Below are 21320 nucleotides of genomic sequence, written 5' to 3'. Positions count from 1 at the left end.
CGTGAGACATTCACTCTCACAAATGCAGGAATGGAATGGACTTATCTTTAAATATTTCACAAGCTAAGTTTATAATCATAATATAAAAAGTATAAATGATTGCTTAGACTTACGTAGCATATTAAATATTGGTATTTTATATAATTTACATCATCTTACGTGACAAATCAATCATTTATTGAGTGTTAGTTCTGTCCCAAGGTGCATCCAAGTATCTCCACCGGGCAGAAGATGAAGGTGTGATGTCATTATAAACATTTTAATGGGATTTATTCAAATATCACATGACTCAAAAAGCGTTTCATTATTCTTACTGCTAATCAAGTTTGATGTTATTCAGAAGGATTTATGACATTTGGCATTATTCAGAAGGATTTATGAAAAATAGCTGTTTACTTATTTTCATGATGTTGTTTTTTCCAATGTTTAGTCATTGTTGTCTTTATGGTGTTTGGGGTATAACTTAAAATATACATTTAACATTGCATAGGTTAGTAAGTTCATTCTTAGGTTGACAAGAATGTCAGTAAAGCAGATTGAAAGATGTCTGTTGCATTCATAGCATCCTGGGGTTTATGTTTGTCAGGGACCTAACCTCTCGGAGGTAGTGACATCAAATTTGAGTTCTTACTGGCCAGAACAAGCCAACTCTGCGACGAAGAAAATGAAATCACTACAATGCAATTCACCAAAGGCCAGTTCTCTCAGAGAGTAGTTTGCATACTGAAAGGAAGCAGAAAAATTAAAACATTGGTAGATATCCCCCTCAGAACACACACACCACCACCTCCACCACCACACTTTTCGAGTTTCATTATTATTGCTACAGAACTGTTTGGGAAATAAATTTAAATTATGTCCTAAGTATATGATCTATCCTGAATCCTGAGCATTCATGAGACGGAGGTGCCTTTCAAATCATAGTATCTTCTCTGTTTTAGCCTATGTCTACTGAGCTGAAACCAAACAATAAAAGCAGATTGTTTGTAGCAGAATCTTGAGGGGAGGTGAGAGAAAGATGTCTGGAATATGTAATTTTTTAAAACATAGCAGTATAATATTAAATATTCTGAAAAGAGAAAAAAAACTTGTTTTCATAATACAGACTATAAAAATAAAGCTTGGCTGAATCTTGGGTGGTATGTCTCTAGATAGATAAAGTTACCAGAATTTTGGAGACAAGTGGAATAGATTTTTATGCTTAGTAAAAGATGGCAGGAGTTTCAACACTTTGAGAAACGTTGCCTGAAACACCTTCCTAAAACTACCCTCCTAGCCCACTGTAAAAAGTGTATCAAGGACTCTAAGATTATGCAATTCTATTTTAGTAAATAATTCTAAGTGAATTATCAAGATGAGCACAGATTTATGTACAAAGATATTTATCTCAGATTTATTTGTAATTGTGAAAATTTGGGAGAAAATCTATGTCCACAAAAGGAAAGTGAATAAAGAAATTACATACATCTATTTAATAAAATTCATTCCAGCAATTAAAAATTATGTTTTGGAAAAAATTTAATGCCCTGGTGAAATGCTCAGGAAGAAGATAAAATACAAAATGGTAATGAGTCAATATTTAAAGGGAAAAAAGTTACTTCTTATTTTTTATATGCATAGAAAAAGTTGGAATCGGTATAACTACTTTGGAGAGCACTTTGGCAGTGTTTGTAAAATTTAAAATGTACATATCCTACAATCCAACATTAATATGATTGATATACCAATAAATAAATAGTGGTATAATCATATGATAGAATACTATTTAGTTGTTAAAAATTAATGAATTGGATCTATATATCTGCAGTAGAGATATATCTATATATCTCAATAAAGGCAGCTCTCAAAACAATGTTAATTTTTAAAAAGCAAGCTGCAGAATGATCTATTTGTACATAGCATTTATGTAAAATTTTAAAATACACATAGCAATACCAGATATTGTTTATGTATACACGTATAGGGAATAAGCATATAAAAACAAGGCCTAAAAGAACATATACCAGAATCATGATAGTGTGCGGAAAGGAGGGGAATAGAACTGAAAAGAAAGATGGGATTGGGATCGAGGGGGTAATGCTTACTGCATCTGTAATGTTTTCTAAGTCATTTGTTTTGAAAAAAGAAGCAAGAATGACAAAATGTTTACATTGTAAATTTGGAATGGTGGTAAATTTTGGTTATTGTGCTTTTATTTTGTGTGTGTGTGTGTACTTTTAAAACTAAAAACTAATGATTGAAAGTAAGTACATTAATGTTTACAGTGGTTATTATTCAGTAGTGAGATTACAGGTAAGCTTTTATTTTCGTCTTCAAACTTGCCTGTAGTTTCCAAATCCATAAAGTGAATGTTACAATCGGAACAATAATGCCATTTACAGATAAAAAAACAATAGCTGGATGGTTTCTGGACCTCTTCTCTATGAGGGGTTTCTACAGCCCTTATGTTTGCGCTGCCTCCGAAAGGCAGAGATAGCAAAAGAAGGATGACCTGCAAGGATGAAAGGAAATAGAGTGCTAGCTGCCTTCCACTGGACATCGGAAATTATCCATGTCGTGAGAAGAGGCCAGATTAGTTAAGCATGTGTCAAAATTACCCGGAAGTCTTATTCTAACACAGATTGCCCCCAGAGTTTCTGATTCAGTAACTCTGGGCTCAGGCCTATGAATTTGCATTTCTAACAAGTTCCCAGGTGTTGATGATGATGCTTGCCCCAGGATCATGCTTTGAGAACCGCTGGTTTAAGCAAAACCAGACCATCCGAGATTTGTATTTATGATTACTGAAATGTGAAGGAGACATTTGGCAGGAATCATTCCAATGTTATTATCTGGCAGATCCACAAATTACTTAATGGGGAGAACCTCAAGGAGGCTGGAGCCACATACAAGGGTAGACAGACAAGAAATAGGCATCAAATGGTCGGAAAGCTCCAAAGTAGGTTCAGTCGAATGATCAGAAACCACCAAAGAGATTTGGAAAAGCAAGTTAATAAAAAAGACATGAAAAGAGACTTAAAAAAAAAAAAAACAGAGTCGTCTGCTATTTGACAAAACCTGGGAGTCCAGGATGGCACAAAATTTAGATCTTTTCACATCTTTCACTAGGCTGGGAGCTCCTTGAGAGCAGGGACTTACCCTTCCTTGCTGCCCTCTGCTTTTCTCCCCTTCGTTCCCTTCTTCTTTCCTTTCTGTCCTTCCAGATTGAGCAGCTTCCTCAGTGCCAAATATTACCCTGGGCTTTGGATAAAGCGGTAGGTAGCTTACCATCTCTGTACTCTCAGCACCTAGCACAGTACATAGTACACGCTCACTAACTGTTGAATGAAACATGATCAAACATAGCTGAACAGCAAAGTCATCATTAAAGATGCAGTGAATGGAAGACAGAAATAGGATGTTTTGTTTGCAAATGGGTCATTTTGTGAGAAGCGTAGAATGGGCTGGGCCCAGCAACGCAAATTCCCTGCCTGAGATCCCACTGGGGACTGTAACTCCTTGGCATTTTTCTTTATACTTCAAATTTTTCCCAATAAATTTTTCATATTTTTTTCATTACCTGCCAGTGTTTCCCATACCCACCATTCCCGACCTTCAGTTAAATAAGTATATGCTTCATTATAATACCTTCAACTTGTCTCAGAGGTGAGTCTGCAAATAAGGCATATGTCTGAATATATGATAAACTTTATTATGAAGTAATATCCTGCAATCCCAATGAAAAGACGCAAAAAAGGAGATCCAAAAGATTAACTTTGAGACCAACTTGAATATGTAGATTTTTAGGTTTAAGCAGTTATGTGTCTATTTATACTTATAACTTGTTCATTAAGATATACATGCACATTTGAAATCACATATTATTTAAAATAGTCGATTTGTTTCATTTAAATTTTATGCAACAGTTTTGATTCAGTACTTCCATGTGAATCTTCAATCACCTCACACAGTTTTCCAGAGCATAGCATCTTTACTTCCACCTAGGTTTTTTGAAATATAGCATTTTTTGAATCTGTAGGTGATGCTATCACTGGAAATTTTTATCACAAATCACAAGTTTCACTCACATAACACTAGAACTTTTTTAAAATTTCATCTTTTAGTGTAGTTTCATGAGCCCTACAATGTAACCACACAGTATATATTAAATTGATCTGTAAAAACTTTGTTTACAACAACAAATAATACTACCAACTGTGACATCCTGTTCTCTACCAGGATTAAGTACTAAAATTTTTTAAATTTATTTGCCATATTTAACAGCTCCATCAAGATGACTCTTGTGAGTATTCCACACTAATAACATAGATTACTGTAATTTCAACCTAATATGCCTTCCCCAAACTGTACCTTGTGACTCAGGAAATTAAGAGAGCATCCCATAATATAAGAGATTTTGTAAAATCTTGACTACAAAAAACCTTGTCTTATATTTGGGAATGTACTGTTTATTTCCCTTTAATTTTTTCTATAAAAAAAGAAACCAGTTCTTCTTTAGGCCAATATATGGAATAGAAGAGAAAACTGACTCATAGAGGTATGTAGAATTAAGGAGGGAATAAAACATAGTTGTATTCGCACACAACTTTCCACTCGTCAGGTCTTGAGAGGTGATGGATGTATTTTTATTGTGAGTTAGAAGGAGGCCGTGTGTTGTGTGTAAAGCCATAATTAATGACTCTGTTTAGTAATTAGAAAGTCACATGTGGCGAAGAGCAAGCAAATTGGTTTAACTAGAGTCAGTGGATCAAGTTGGAAGAAGAAAAGTTGAATTTGGCACTTTATTTTGATGGTAAACGACATTAGAGAGGTTTGGTACACTTGGCAGTTTATTCTATTCTAAAATTGCGCGCCTTCTCAGTTTTTCAGCATTAAACATACAGTTTGCATATTTACATATGTTTCAGGCTATATTATTGGAATTTTGAAGACATGAAAACATCAGAGGAACCAGCCTGCAACACCCTGAACTCAGATTGGAAGATAGAGAGAAAGTTTAAAGAATGTGGCCAATAAAGACGGGTAGTACCTGGAAATATTAACTGACTCACACTGTAAAAATGAGATTGGTTTCTAAACAAAAGAGGTTATTTTAGGCCACCATCAAAGTTCAAGACAAAATGTTGAAATAAAAACTTTACACTCCCCCTCCTTCCCACTTCAGGCAGGTACCAGCATTAATGAATTATGATTTTCTTTAATCAGAAGCACTCATTTTTATCCATGTAGACCACCTATAAGACTTAAATATTGGTTATTTAATGTAGATTAATAATGAGAAACTGATTTTTCACAATGGCAGATTTTAAGGACTTGGTTCCAAACTGAGCTGAAGCTTCCCAATGCATTTTGTACAGTCTGGGAAAAACTGTGCTGCGTCGGCCTATTTTTGAAGGCCAACATGCCATGTAATATAAGGATATCATCTTATTGCTGATATCTTTGAAGAGTCCCAAGCAGACACAGAAAATGAATGGAGGCAAGGAGTGTGACGGAGGGGACAAGGATGGAGGTCTTCCAGCTATACAAGTTCCTGTGGGTTGGCAGCGTCGAGTGGATCAAAATGGAGTACTCTATGTCAGGTGAGTTTTTGGTATTGCCTGTGTTACCTCCAAGGTTGGAATCCCAAGATTAATGTGGTAGAGTCTGTTCCATGTGCAAAATATTGTAACCGACAGCACTTTAAGTAATTCTGAATAAATGACCTTTGTGCTAGAAATATTCTAGTGTTTTTTTATTCTGTACTGTTCTGCAATGTAAATTGCCTTAGGTTACCAGAGAGAATTTTTATGCATTACTTGTATTTATACAAGGTGTCATTCTGCTTCTCTGTGTAACAAGGATAAAGAAAAACATGAAGATTTCTAAAAGACACATATAAGCATCATTACCACATTCACAGTAGAATGTAAAATACTGGAAATAGACCCAGTATCTCTTGACAGTGTTATTCTGTTCTTCACGTGCTTCAGCTGGCTATTCTGATAGAAAGGTTGAGAGTTTTTATCTATAGGCAGCTCCAGTTATACTTCTTACCACCTGATATTACCTAAAAATGAGTTCCTTATTTTTTCTGCACGGTTTTTAATCTATTCACTTGCATACAATCTTAAAAAAGAAAAAGTCATGATGGAAATGGTTCTTTACCTCTCAAGTAAAAATTACACAAATAAAATGCAATTGCCTGCTCTTTTCAATTTTGATGGCACATATCTTGTGTAGTATAACTAAGCTGTTGGCAAGTAGTTGTAGTCTTATTTATTACATAATTGCCAAGTTCCGTACTTTGTAGTTTTTCAGTAAGTATATGAAAGATTAAAAGAAAAAATCATAAATCTTTCTTGTGACATAATAAACTATTAGAAACAGGATTAGAACTTTTCAAAAGACATCAAATTGCATCATTAACACTATTACTTTCAATGTGATTATTTGTATCCCAGCTTCAACAGAGTCCTCTATTCCTGCAATGACGTGTTTATATGAATGAGGTATTTTCCATTAAATAAACAAAACCTTTCATACCGTAACAACTCAGAAAGTCAGCTCAGATTCTATCCTGGTTTCGTTTGTTTTGTGCAAGGTGTCTCTTGAGGTAAATTTAATTACTAATTGAAATTGTTTTGTCACAAATTTTTTTGTTTGTTTCTGTAATGGTGCAGTGGCTAAGCATTGGCTGCTGACCAAACGGTTGGCAGTTTGAATCTACCAGCCTTTCCTTGGAAAATGTATGGGGCAGTTCTACTGTGTCCTATACAGACGCTATGAGTCAGAATCGACTCGACGGCAATGGGTTTGGTTTTTTTTTTTAACTTTTTTTAAATTATTATTTACCATTAATTGAGGTAAAGGGATAAAAAAGCAGGGAATGTGAAGCTCGTATCGCAGTAGCCGTGTTAGATAAGATGGACAAGAACACAACAAGATAGCGTTATCAATGTGTTCCTGTTGCCAATACTATTAACAAATTGCCGGTTCTTTGTTATCAATATAATGTAGCAAGATATCAATGTTATATGTTTATATTTGTAGTTATTCCAGTTTGTAAAGAGCAGATGTATATTCAGCTTATAGCAAATGACTCTAAAATCTTGATAGTTTAATTTTTTTTTTGACTTTAACATCATCCCTATGAGGATAAATCAGCTTTTCGGATTGGTGAGAGCAAGAACCAAGTTAATTCTGGGATCTATTCAGTTATCTTGTTTATGATTGTCCAAGTCTGACTAGACTTCACTAGCTGATAACCCTGTTTGTTAATGTGAGTTCTCCGTGTCCAAATCTGTACACTGTAAATTATTTTGGAAACTAACTTTCCCTGGTTAGGTGAAACATTTTCAAATTAAATTAAGCCAGCCAGCATGAGTTTGATTTGTTTGTATATAACTGGCTAAATTGCCACTTCAACATATATAGGAGGCTAGTCTATAGTTCCCTTCTCAGTGTGCAGTGTGCTTGTAATATTTATGTTAATCTCCAGCTGCTTCTGCCTTGGGGTGGCATCCAGGCTACACATTACATTTCCCACCTGCTTCCACTCTTCTAAGCTTTGTGCTGAAAGACTTGTAACTATGTTTTACATTAATTATTACTCTCAAAAGTTAATTAAAGAGCTACAACTGAAGGAAAGAACCCAACTGACTGACTGAGAGGAAGTATTTTTCGAGTGTCTAGAGCACAGTACTCTAATAGAATTCGGGAATTCTTGTCTTCAGTTTAATTTTACAGTTAAATTCCTCTAGGACTCAGTCCCTGCACTTTTAGCTATAAAATGTTGGGCTGTTTCTTTTCATAAAACTCACACGAAAAATAATGAAGATGCTGTTTGCTAACAAAATTTCAAGATTTCCGAAAACATCTTTTGCCCTTCTTTCCTGTGATGGAACTCAGGTTTATAATACAGGGAATTATCGTTCTTTATATAGCATCTATGAAACATGCTGTTAATGTAAATAAATGAATAAGTGATTGACAAAGTTGAGGATTTTAATTTAGATTTTCCGTCTGCATGAATCACTTACATGACTGTCCAGAAACAAAATATGAATTACATTTTAAAGCTGGCTTATTTGATATAAAACTAGTCTTTTTTTTTGAGAGACAGACTACCTCCAGTAGCGTAATGCTATTTATGTATATGAATGTATATGAAATGGCGAGTATTACTTCTGCACGAATTTGATCAAAAGTAAAGGTTTTTTGTAAATAGTCACAAGTAAAAGATACTCCCAAATGAAAGTTATACTTTTCAAAACATACAATGAAGTTGTAAAATCAGTATATTAATAGTTAAAGCCCTAAAATGCAAACTGCCCATATTAAACTAAACCCCATTGTAAATAAATAAAAAACTTATGTCAACTGAATTTTAGTACCTAAATCTGTAGACTTGATTCACATATCATACTGACTTTTATGGCTGGAAAAAACAGCAACATTGAGAGCACCTACCCATTTATCAGCTAGAGCACATTTTTGCTACCTGAAACTTATTTCCTCAAAAATTCCCATCCTTTGTCAGCTCTATCTGGCTATTCTCTCCTTCTCTATGCAGTTTGGCTCCTCAGTATAGTTTGAGTTGGGCTACACTGATCTGTCCATATGCAAAGCAACATAGTGATGAAGGGGGGAAAAAAAAAAGAGAAACCTGTTTTTACCATGGCTTCCAACCCATTTGTTCAGGTTCCAAACCTCTGCTGACAATTTGCATTTCTAAGAGTCCCAAAATTCTGAGAATCACTAGTAGAGCAGTGGTTCTCAAAATTTTTTATATATAAGAATTACCTGAGCAGCTTATTAAATGTAGTTTCTGATTCAGTATATCAGGGATGGACACGCAAATTCTCAGCAGGGGTTCAAAGCCCTGGATTTTATATAAGGTCATCTTGGTTCTAGACTCCGAGAGTAAAAGGGAGTAACTTGTTAGGCCCAACTTTTATAGATTTACTGACTTTCTGGTTTAACTCCCGACATGTTCCTAAATTTCATTTTTTCCTCAGTTTAAAAACAGATCTTCTAGTTTAAAATGGTAGTGATTACTTTTGTGTACTTCTTGTTGCTTTTTTGCCTGCTTCTAACTGTCCTTTCTTCAGATACAGCAGCAGCCTTCCTGAATAACATTTTTCCCATCTTCAGTCCACTCTTATTTTTCAAAATATTTTATTTAATCTTCTATGAAGATCTGTATTTTTCTAAGAAATATTTTGGTTCAAAAGAAAGAGCTATAGTGTTAGAGGCTATAATTTAGTAGCTAACATAATATTGACAAAGAAAATGATTTTCCCTAGTAGGAAAATATTATCCTGTGAAGGACAGTTGGTTAAACTATAAATTATGCCTTTTTTTTTTTCATATAATATGCACAGTCAGAATTATTTCCTGATGTTTTTTAAAACTATTTTTACAGTCCCAGTGGGTCTTTGTTATCTTGCTTGGAGCAGGTTAAAACATACCTGCTTACTGATGGAACATGCAAGTGTGGCTTGGAATGTCCTCTTATTCTTCCCAAGGTAACCGCTTCACAATAGATCTGTCAGCAGTTTTTTGTTTTTTGGTTTTTTTTTTTTTGGCTTTTGGCTTTTGGCTTTTTTATCTTTGTGTGTTTTATGCATTTGCTTTTCTCATTTGGCATTTTATTTTGCTATTCTGCAACATATATGCAATTTAAATCTTTACCTAATTAGATGTCTTTTGTATGCCTTTTGTAATGCTTAAAAGATTGTGGGGGAATAAAAAAGATTGTGGAAGTTGTTCAAATCCCAGAGTCATTTTCAAAGGTGACAATCCCGTATTCATAGTAAATATTTCATTACAACCACTTTTGCACCTTTTTACTATGCTCTGCATTTAAGTAGTGCAAAATTTTCTTTTACAACTACAACTGTTCAATCTGATGTTATTTTCGCACTGTTATTGGTAGAAACTTTGGTGGCATAGTGGTTAAGAGCTACGGCTGCTAACCAAAAGGCTGGCAATTTGAATCTACTAGGTGCTTGGAAACCCTATGGGGCAGTTCTACTCTGTCCTATAGGGTCGCTATGAGTTAGAATTGACTTGACAGCAGTGGGTTTGGTTTTGGCCTTAGAACTAAGTACTGATAAGACAATTTTTTCTTTTTCACTTGTATGTCACCTCACTCCCCCCTCAAAAAAAAAAAAAAAAGGATTTGAAGCATCTTACAATGATATCTACAATAAAAAACATTGTTTATAAAAATAGAAAAATTCTTGAAATTGGAGTGAAAAGGTACTACTAAAATCGTAATAAAATAAGACCAAAGAAAAAGTTGGCATGTAGAAATATAGCTGTTTTTTTTTTGAACTGCATTTCATCTTTTTTTGTCCTGTTATAACATGAGAAAGTATCTAAAATTGGAAACATTATCAGATATTGTACCTTTCCATATATTTATCTTGGCTATCTTAGAATTAGGATAATTTTAATTAGTTATTTTGCCACTGAAACTCTCCAGCAGACATATTTATTAAGTTATTTAAAGTTGCTTTTCTTAAATATAAAAACTTGAGAAGGTTTTATTCAGATTTATGGCCTAATCTGTGCACAATATTTTTTTTTTTTTTTTTTAAAGAAGGGGATGTTTTTATTAAATGCTTTAACAGACGTATTCTAAAAAAAGACTACTTTTCCAGGTGTTTAATTTTGACCCTGGAGCTGCTGTGAAACAGAGAACTGCAGAAGATGTTAAAGCAGATGAAGATGTCACAAAGCTGTGCATACATAAAAGAAAGATCATTGCAGTGGCCACCCTTCACAAAAGCATGGAAGCCCCACATCCTTCTCTGGTGCTCACCAGTCCCGGAGGAGGAACAAGTAAGTAATATAGTGAAAAAGAAAAGAAGGCTTAAGGAATTTTCCCTTCCCCAGTCTTTCCAAGAGAAAGAATCGTTAGAAATCACTTTGCCAGACATTATCCCTTCTTGCTTTGCAAACATACACAAGGCTTTTAAACTTCTCTGTTCTATCATTCTATTACAAATAGCAAATTAGTTCCGAAAAACTACCATGAGGTTGTTTCCCAAAATCTCCTGTCCAGATAATCTAGTTAAACAAGCAGAATAAATGCTAATTAGCACATAAAAATGCTATGCAGGTGTGTAGAGCTGAGCTCACAAAAAAGGAAGTACTGTTGCTTTTTGGGTTGCTTTTTTTAGGAAACAAATGTAGCTTTTTCACTAGGGTTAGAATTGGAATGTGTGGTATCAAGACCTCAAATGCAACATAGCAGTGTTGTCAGAAACTGGCAACATTATTCTTTCACTCTAATAGTTACTTATTGAATACCTACTGAACAGAAATCACTTTGTCAGGAACTTTTTAAAGCTCCTTCCACACACAAACACACACACGTGCACACACACACTTTTATTTTTTTTTTTAATTTCAAAGCTGCAGAAAAGTTGCAGGTATACGTCACTGAGTAGCCCTGTCCTCTTCACCTCGATTCACCAATTCACATTTTGTTGCATTTGCTTCCCCCATCTCTCCTGCTCATTTTTTTGGCTGAACCTTTTGAGAAGTATTTGCAGATACTGTAACAGCTCATCCCCAAATATTTCAGCACACAGGAACATCTCCTGTGTAACTACAATGTAATTATCCCATTCAGGAAGTTTAACATTAATATGACATTATTATCTAATACACAGTCCATATTCAAATTTCATCAACTGTCTTAATGTCCTTTATTGCTTTTCTAAGAAATCTAGCCTTTTTTTAAAAAAAAATCCAGGATACAATCAAAGTTCATGCATTGCATTTAGTTGTTGTTATATTTGTTTAATTCCAGATCAGTTCCCCATTGTTTTTCAGTCTTTCATGAACTGACGTTTTTAAGAGTCCAGGCCAGTTTTGCAGGATGTTTCTCAACTTAGATTTGCCTGATTGTTTCCTCATGTTTATACTCAGGTATGTGTGTGTGTATAAAACATTTGCCTGAGTATAAATATATATAAAACATTATACCAGGGGCAGATAACCCAATAAGCAAGGTAAGCACAGGTTTACTTGTGCTTACAGTTTCACATGTTTTCCATGACATCAAAGCTATGGTGGAAAACGTGAGAACTGTTCACTACAGATGTAGTAAAAAATGTGAAACTGTTCAGTACAGTTGAATAAGCACATACAAGTAAGGTCATACTTAACCTTGGTGATTGGGTAGTCCACCCCTACATTACACACACACACTTTTTGGTAGGAATGCTGCATAGGTGATGTTATGTGTTTATCAGGAGGCACGTAATGTTAATTTGTTCCATATTGATGATTGCTTGGTTAAGGTTATGTCCATGTGATTTCTCCAATGTTAAGATACCATTTTCCTTTTATGCTTAAAATGTAATCTGTGGAGCTAGATTATACTTTGAGATTGAGGAACTCCTTTTAAGGGCTAGAATATGAACTCCCTCTAAAATATTACAGTCTAGTTAATACTTGAGTAGTAATTTAGGGTAAAATACGGCTAAGCGCAAAAACATTTGTTTATGCGTGATAAATGATATTGTTCTCAGAAGTTCAGAAGAATGGGGATGATAAGTATAACCTTTAGTGATCAAAGAAGGCTTTATGGCAGAACTACAATTTCAACCAGCCCTGGGAAATAGTAGAGTTTAGACATATGAGGGAAGTAGGAAAATTTTTGTCCAGATGAGTATAATGTAATTATAGCATAATTAAGGGATGATATGGAAAATAATCTGACTTAAGTGGAAGGTTAAACCTGCATATATAAATTGGGTCCAAATTATTGAGAGCCTTGAATACAAAAAGGAGCAGTCGTGACATCATACAGGTAATTAAGGATGCACACTTATAACTCATGTGGACAGGGCAAGGAGAGACAAATTTGACAGTTATTAGCATAGAGCTTCTATCCAGTAACCTTCTAAACTTTAACAGGAATGGTCTGAAAAAAAATGCTCCACTGAGGTACATAAGAAAAAAAAGCTTCAGGGGATCTTGTTTTTTTCTTCTAATGAGCTACATTTTTATAATTAAAAGATATTGTAACAATTTAAAGTTATATTTAATACTAATAAGTTATTTAAAATTTACTATTATCCATCCACCTTGATGTATAACTATTTTATATTTAATTTCTTTTATTGCCTCGCACCTGTGCGGGCACAGTCTCTACCTGCTGCTGTTCTCACTTCATATTATATCCTGGTTTTACCAGTTTCTACCTAACTCTTGTTTTAATGGCCCTAGCGGAATCTTCTTCTAGGTCCTTTGTCATATTTGTAAATCCAGGGTTAATTCTTGAAAGGTAAATATTTACTAGTACACGTATAAGAGGTACAGCTCCATCCCCTTTGAACTTGTACATTTTGGTGGATTAATTGCTACTGTTTCATGAGCTTCACACGTAACATTTATTATGATTTCTTAATTTTTAAAATATATGGTTGAGATTTAAATAATCACAAATTCAAAACACTCCTATAGTAGTTTTAACACCTCTTTATTTTGCATACATAAATGTATATTTAGTTTCTTTATTCTTTTGAAAGGTCTGCTTGAACATACAGGAAAGCACTAAGTGGGTGCCTAGCATTTACACTTGCCAACCCTTGTATACTTTAATTCCTAACGGTAACATAACCTCAGCCTGTCTTTGTTTGTTTGGTATTCCTGTTATTTTAAAGATGATAACTATTTTTCCCCAGATACAGAAGAAATCCTTCCTTAACCACAGCTAATTTCTAAATTCTTTTAGTTGAATATAAAAAGTGCCCATGTCTATATTTTTAATCACTGAGTCGTAGATAATTAAATATATAAATACACTGATACCCAAGAAAAGATGCAAGTCAGTTGTTTTATTACTGAAGATAACGCAGTCAATTTCATGATAATAGTGTAAATGTAAATACAGTTGTTTTTACTATATACCAAGCACAATGACCCAAATATTTTTAACATATTATTCCTTTAATTACAAACATAAAAAAAAAAAAACTCCAACAAGAAAATCCGCTTCAGTTTAGTGAACTAGCTGAAATTTTCTTATACTGTTGGCTCTCAACTTTTCATGTATTATGTTCCAGAAATTACTGTATCAGAGAATCTGAACTCCACCACACTAGAAAGAGAAAGCCCCCATTTCCCAAGAAAAACATGTGTTTATTGCATTCGCTTACTACTTGAGTGCAACCTACCTAGACTTCTGTGTACCCCAGATTGATAACCAGTGTCTGTGGAGCCCTGGTGGCACAGTGGTTAAGCGCTCAACTGCTAACTGAAAGGTGGGCAATTTGAACCCACAAACCGCTCTGCAGGAGAAAGACATGACAGTCTGCTTCCGTAAAGATTACAGCCTTGGGAACCCTATGGGGCAGTTCTACTCCGTCCTCTAGGGTCACTATGAGTTGAAATCAGCTTGACAGCATTTAAATAAATATACCTCTGGTTGCAAATTAAGTGTGCTTGCTAATATTTTGTAGGTCACAGAATGAGGATGACAAGTATATAGTGTAATAGTGCCACTTTCATCTCCTGTGCTTATAACAGATAGACATTTGGCATTGTCTCATGGAACCCAGCCACAGCTCAGCATCCTTTTCAACACCGCTCTCTAAGCAGCCACTACCAATTGATGAGAATTGGCGTATGAAATGAATTTTATTTGTCATCCCTGTTTTAGAAGACACAATTTTATAAAATAGTTAAACATCCTTAGGGGCTAAAAACTTAAACTTGGAATTCCAACATGATAGAGTGAAAATTCTGTATGAGGAGCCAGCTTGCTTTTGTTGCCTGTATTCTGTCTGATCTCCAAAAGAACTGAAGGGATTCCAAAAAAATGGAGAGAAGTGTATTCATGTAAAAAGAGAATACTCAATTGGAACCTAGTACTGAAGGTTTTAGCACCCTGACATTATGCTTGAGAATTCTATTCTAATAGAAGAATTGCAATCTTTTACCTAAATTGGTTGGCTAAGGCCACTTTTACAGTAAATGACTGATTAGGGGCAAATAAATTACAGTGTTACAGACATGATATAAAGCTAAGCAAGTTCACAATATCAATGCAATTTCTGTTGTCATCACTCTCATGAAAGATTCAGAATCCATTCACTTACTTCACAAAAATTAAAACTCTTTCCCAGTGAAAAACGGGGTAAGTGTTACTGTAGCTGTCCTGAGGCAGTTTCAATAGGGTAACAGAAACATTTGCAGGGTAACAGATTTTCCGGTGCAATGGCAATTTATTCAAATTAACCAAGAAAATATTACACCACACGGATTACAATTTTCTATTGTAACTGTGTTCTTTAAAAATTCAAATCCAGCAAGATAACAACATCACCATTTCCATCTGGGCTGTCAATCTTGATTTTGCATATTCTAAATATTTTTAGAATGGCTAATGTCAGTATGTACTGATTTAATTGCCCGTCCTCTCTTAACAGATAAGAGGCAAACAAGTATGGTACGCGGTTATTAGGACTTTGGTCAACTATAGGAGATATGTGTGCATTTTTTAACTCAAAATTTAGTATTAGAGCACAGAACATTTTTATTTGCATAGAGTCACAGCCTCTATATGCATATTTCTATTTCCAGAGTTCCTCGCACCTCTCCCTTTCTTATTTCTTTCTTCCCTCCCGTCCCACTAGCATACATGCACAAAAGAATTGAGGCTATTAACATTTTTTTTTTCTCTCTCTCCCTTTCACATCAGATGCAACTCCAGTAGTACCTTCTCGGGCAGCAACTCCAAGATCAGTAAGAAATAAGTCTCATGAAGGAATTACAAATTCTGTAATGCCTGAATGTAAACATCCTTTCAAGTTAATGATTGGATCATCGAATGCCATGGGAAGGTTGTACGTACAGGAACTGCCTGGGAGCCAGCAACAAGAACTCCACCCCATCTACCCCCGGCAGAGATTGGGCAGCAGTGAACATGGACAGAAGTCTCCATTCCGTGGCAGCCATGGAGGCCTGCCCAGCCCAGCGTCATCAGGATCCCAGATATATGGAGATGGCTCAATCTCTCCAAGGACTGACTCACTTGGAAGCCCTGATGTTTTCACAAGAAATAATCCTGGTTTTCATGGAGCTCCCAATTCTAGTCCTATTCACCTGAATAGGACTCCACTTTCTCCACCTTCAGTAATGCTACATGGTTCTCCTGTACACTCGTCCTGTGCAATGGCTGGAAGGACTAATATACCTCTTTCCCCAACCTTGACTACAAAGAGTCCAGTAATGAAAAAACCAATGTGTAATTTTTCAACTAATATGGAAATACCACGAGCAATGTTCCACCACAAACCACCCCAAGGCCCACCACCCCCTCCTCCACCTCCTTGTGCTCTTCAGAAAAAGCCATTAACGTCTGAGAAAGATCCACTTGGCATTCTTGACCCTATTCCTAGTAAACCAGTGAATCAGAACCCTGTTATCATTAATACAACCAATTTCCATTCAAATGTCCACTCTCAGGTACCTGTGATGAATGTAAGCATGCCTCCTGCTGTCGTTCCTTTGCCAAGCAATCTCCCTTTGCCAACTGTAAAACCTGGTCACATGAATCACGGGAGTCATGTACAAAGAGTTCAGCATTCAGCTTCAACCTCCCTGTCCCCTTCTCCAGTGACATCCCCAGTGCACATGATGGGGACTGGAATTGGAAGGATTGAGGCATCCCCCCAAAGATCACGTTCATCTTCCACGTCATCAGATCATGGAAATTTCATGATGCCACCTATAGGACCCCAGGCCACTTGTAGTGGCATTAAGGTTCCACCCAGGTCACCAAGGTCAACAATAGGGTCCCCAAGACCATCAATGCCATCAAGCCCTTCTACCAAGTCCGATGGATATCATCAATACAAGGATATCCCTAATTCATTAATTGCTGGAATGAGTAATGTACTAAATACCCCAGGCAGTGCAGGTTTCCCTACTGCATCTGCCGGAAGTGGTTCTGTAAAGAGTCAGCCTGGTCTGCTGGGAATGCCTTTAAATCAGATCTTGAACCAGCACAATGCTGCCTCCTTTCCAGCAAGTAGTTTACTCTCAGCAGCAGCCAAAGCACAGCTAGCAAATCAAAACAAACTGGCTGGTAACCACAGCAGCAGCAGTAGCAATTCTGGAGCTGTTGCCGGCAGTGGCAACCCGGAAGGACATAGCACTTTAAACACCATGTTCCCTCCTGCTGCCAACGTGCTTCTCCCAACAGGTGAAGGGCAAAGTGGCCGAGCAGCGCTAAGAGATAAGCTGATGTCTCAGCAAAAAGACTCAATGCGGAAAAGGAAACAACCACCCACCACAGTGTTGAGCTTGCTCAGACAGTCTCAAGGGGATAGTTCTGCAGTTCCTAAACCTGGACCTGACTTGCTAAGGAAGCAGGGTCAGGGTTCGTTTCCCATCAGTTCAATGTCTCAATTACTACAGTCTATGAGTTGTCAAAGCTCTCACTTGAGTAGCAATAGTACCCCGGTGTGTGGGGGCTCAAACACTGCTTTGCCTTGCTCTGCTAACCAGCTGCATTTTACAGATCCCAGTATGAACTCCAGTGTTCTTCAGAATTCACTGACACAGAACATACCTTTAAGAGGGGAAGCCGTGCACTGCCACAATGCAAACACTAACTTTGTTCACGGTAACAGTCCAGTCCCAAACCACCATCTTGCAGGTTTAATAAATCAGATTCAGGCTAGCGGGAACTGTGGGATGCTCAGTCAGTCGGGCATGGCTTTAGGAAATTCATTACATCCCAACCCACCTCAGTCAAGAATTTCAACGTCCTCCACTCCAGTGATACCAAACAGCATTGTTAGCAGCTATAATCAAACAAGTTCTGAAGCAGGTATGGTTTTATTAGAAAAAAGTACCCAAAGGTACTAAACTTTTCTACGTTTTTTTAAATTTGTACCAAAATATTTATTATGATAAGAGATGATCCTTTCCCCCATTGCAAAATTCTCATCATTTCTTTAGTATTTATAATTTTATTTACAGAACTCTAGGTATTTGTCTATTAGGAAAAATGACAGCCAAGGGGATTCCATGTGTTTCCGTTATTTGTTGTCAATCTGTGTCACTTTGAGCATTGTTTGACTTTCAGTTGGTTAGATAATCATTGGACTTTAAACTGCAAAAGAAGCCATAGAAGGCAGGGTTTCCTGGTTCGAGAGACATGTACTTGGCCTATGCCGATATAAAAGCCGTTTTCTCTAGCTTTTGCTTGTATTCAAGTAAATGAAGCTCATCTTGGAAAACCGAAAAAGGCAAAAATAAATGGATTTTTTTTTTCTTGCTGCTGACCAGAAATAGGTGAACGGATAGGAAAAGGTAATAAGAAGTTGTATGAAGTAGAAAGCCATCTTTTAATGTTTTCTTATCCTAGTTTGCTATTCTTTACTATTATTTGCTTGAGAACATTGAAAAATGGATATTGGCTATTCCCTTTAAAAATAATAATAATAATAATTTAAGTTTTCTAATAAAAAAGGCTTGAAAACATGATTTCCAGAATTTTTTATCTTGAAATTATTTTAGAATTTTTCTTCTAGAACTGAACCATAATTTTTATCACTGACATTAAGGTTTTGAACTCAAATTTATTGTTATCTCTTCATCCACTATTCATGAAGGAGACAGACTTATTTAAAAGTAGGCACATTAGAAAAAAGAACTATGTTGTGTGCAATAGAGTCCCCCAAAATGTTAGAAAGAAACTGTAAAGAAGCAGTAAAGAAGTAAAGAAGTCATTGAGGCGTCAGAAAACTTGACCCTAAAATAAAAACATTAGAGGTTACACCCAAAACCCAACACTAATGATTTGAGAGCTTTGTGAGAAATGACAGGAGGAAATAAAAGGCAATTTTAGAGATAATATTAATTCAAATATGAAAACAGCGGGCTTTGAAAACCAGATTGCTGCTAGAAATGAGAAAACTGCTGAGGCTTTTAATAATAAGCTGTTGTATAGATATGTATAGAGTGTATTATACCACCATCCTGGAAAAGCATTAGAGCCTCCATATCTTTTGTTGCTGATTTAAAATCAAATGTTTTCCTCCCTAGTGTTGCCACTTATACCTGCCATCCTCCACAACTTGTGTTATATGTTCTGTTTTGATGTTAGTATTTAATGAAGAACTGTTCAATGACCTCGTGTTAAAAGACTATAAGGTTTAGAAGATATTTTAAATGATTAGTACCCTCTTGATATTCTTAGTCTAAGAAATCTCACAAAACTACATTTTTTTTATGTGTTTAACAGGATGTTTATGCCATAAGGTGCTTCCAGTTTTTCCCAGGCTCATCTTCATTTTTAGATAATTCTATACAAATGAAAATTTAATCTTATGCATTTAGTACATCAAAGTTACATGAAGTCAATACCTATTTTAAAAAACACCTTATTTATTGAGCATACCTTCAATCATTTAGATGAGACAGCGTTAGTCTCATCGTATTATGTCTTTAAATTTTGATACCTCTTACCTCAACTTATTTTGTTTCAGGTCTAAATTCATAGGTGCAAAGTGTATGCATTTTTTTAATGATGTAATTCATTTACCATGGAATAGACCAGCATTTATTTATATTCGTTTCTTCCGATTGTCAAGTTTAGACTTATTTTATGTAGCCTTGTTCATTTTTTTTTTCTTGCTTCATACATTTCTGTAAAACATCTGACCTGGATTGCCAGTGCTGGGGTGTCAAAACACACAAGTTGAAAATGTATTAATGTAAGTGTTAGCATATCAAATAGCTAGACAAAATATCTAATAATGATATGGATGTGGCCAACCATGTGTAAGCTAACAAGAAGCATATGCTTAATAGAAGTGTAGGTCAGTAAGAATTTTAAAAATATAAAACCTAATAAAATTAAACTCTAATTAGTGTACTTAGGTCTGATGTGCAGCTGGTTATGAAAATGGATAGATTTACTAATTAATGTAACTCGATAAACTAAATATTGAAGAGGTTTCTAATGTCACTTTTCTTTTTTTGATGTATAGTCAACTATGACAACTGAGTACTGTCACTGTAATTGCCTAGCCTAAATATCCATTTACACTGACATTTTTTCACCCATCAAGTAATCACATAGCACGAAGGTTGGCATTCAGAGTGAAACAACAGATGACAGTCCCAGCTCTCCCTATAAGTGTTGCTAGATATTCCGAGCATACCAATTAGACATTAGAAGAAAAACACATTTATTCTTAAAAAGTTTATTAGACCTATCATTGAGTACCAATTTTGTGCCAGGTGATTTACCTATATTATTTCTAATTTGTACAGCTCTCCAAAGTAGAAGACTTTGTTGTCCCTATTTTACAGATGAGGAAACTGAGCCTCCAAGAACATAAATAACTGCCCAGGATCGCACATAATTGAATCAGGATTTGAACTCAGGTTCATCTAATTCTAAAATCCATTTTCTTCCCAGCTGCATAAGTTCCTTTGTTTGGAACATTTAGTGATTAAAAATATTTTTCCAGTTTCAAAATCTTTTTAAAATGTGAAACAGATAATGAATTGAAGCGCATTGATGTATGTTAGAAGCCACATTTGTAAACTTTTGATGCACTTTCACCAACAAAAGTCAATTCTTTTTGCCTCCTATTTTTAGACTCTGATATCATAGTAGTTTTTTTTTTTATCATAGTGCACAATGATTAGAATGTTTGTGTCAATGCAGATGAAATGTCCAGAATGTAAAGAGAATTGCCCCTCACTTTTGAATCCCATCAGGTAACCTTTGTTTAATTAATTGGTATCACCTCACTTACTCAGATAAGAGTGGGTTTTGTCAACAGACCTTTGATATGCAGATGCTGGTCATGCCATTCCAAGCGTGATGGAGAAGCTGAAAGAGACCCACAGGTAGTATGGTCCAGTTCTACCCTGTCTTTCAAAGATAAAGCTACTGGGCCCAAAAGGGTCTGTAACTGTGGTTACAGAGCCTGGACAGAACTCCAGGGACCTTCTGCCCAATCCAGTACCTTTTTTCTACTTTCCTTAGGAGAAGCTCCAAAATAATATTACATGAGACGTTACTTAAGATGAGAAATCACTTGCTCTGAAAACACTTAATTTGATTGATAATTTGTTTTCAAAAACCTCTTTTAAAGAGAGTTTTCCCGTGATAAACAACTCAAATACTGATTTTTAGGCCTATATGTGAATTCCGTAGGACACATTTTAAATGTATTGTAATCCAAGTATGGAACTGGAGGCAAAGATAGTAACAAAGTGAGATAAAAGATGAGATTCTTAGAAAACCTTTCTAAAATAACGAATATACGAGATTTTTTTTTTTTAAT

General features: G+C 35.5%; 1 protein-coding gene across 48 annotated transcripts in view; it reads left to right on the top strand.

Moving 5' to 3' along the window:
- The window catches only part of MBD5 (methyl-CpG binding domain protein 5), a 444773-nt gene that overhangs the window by 370922 nt on the left and 52531 nt on the right, over positions 1–21320 (top strand). For all 48 annotated transcript variants that reach the window (XM_064287180.1, XM_064287215.1, XM_064287194.1 and 45 more), the window contains 4 exons: positions 4908–5582; positions 9407–9509; positions 10650–10830; positions 15707–17842. In XM_064287180.1, coding sequence (XP_064143250.1) covers positions 5470–5582; positions 9407–9509; positions 10650–10830; positions 15707–17842 — 2533 coding nt within the window. In that variant the 5' untranslated portion in view covers positions 4908–5469. The remainder of the gene's footprint in view (positions 1–4907; positions 5583–9406; positions 9510–10649; positions 10831–15706; positions 17843–21320) is intronic.

Source organism: Loxodonta africana, chromosome 6, assembly GCF_030014295.1.
Source record: "Loxodonta africana isolate mLoxAfr1 chromosome 6, mLoxAfr1.hap2, whole genome shotgun sequence".
NCBI lineage: Eukaryota > Metazoa > Chordata > Mammalia > Proboscidea > Elephantidae > Loxodonta > Loxodonta africana.
The sequence above is the reverse complement of the archived record's forward strand: the minus strand, read 5'-3'. Positions and strand labels throughout refer to the sequence as shown.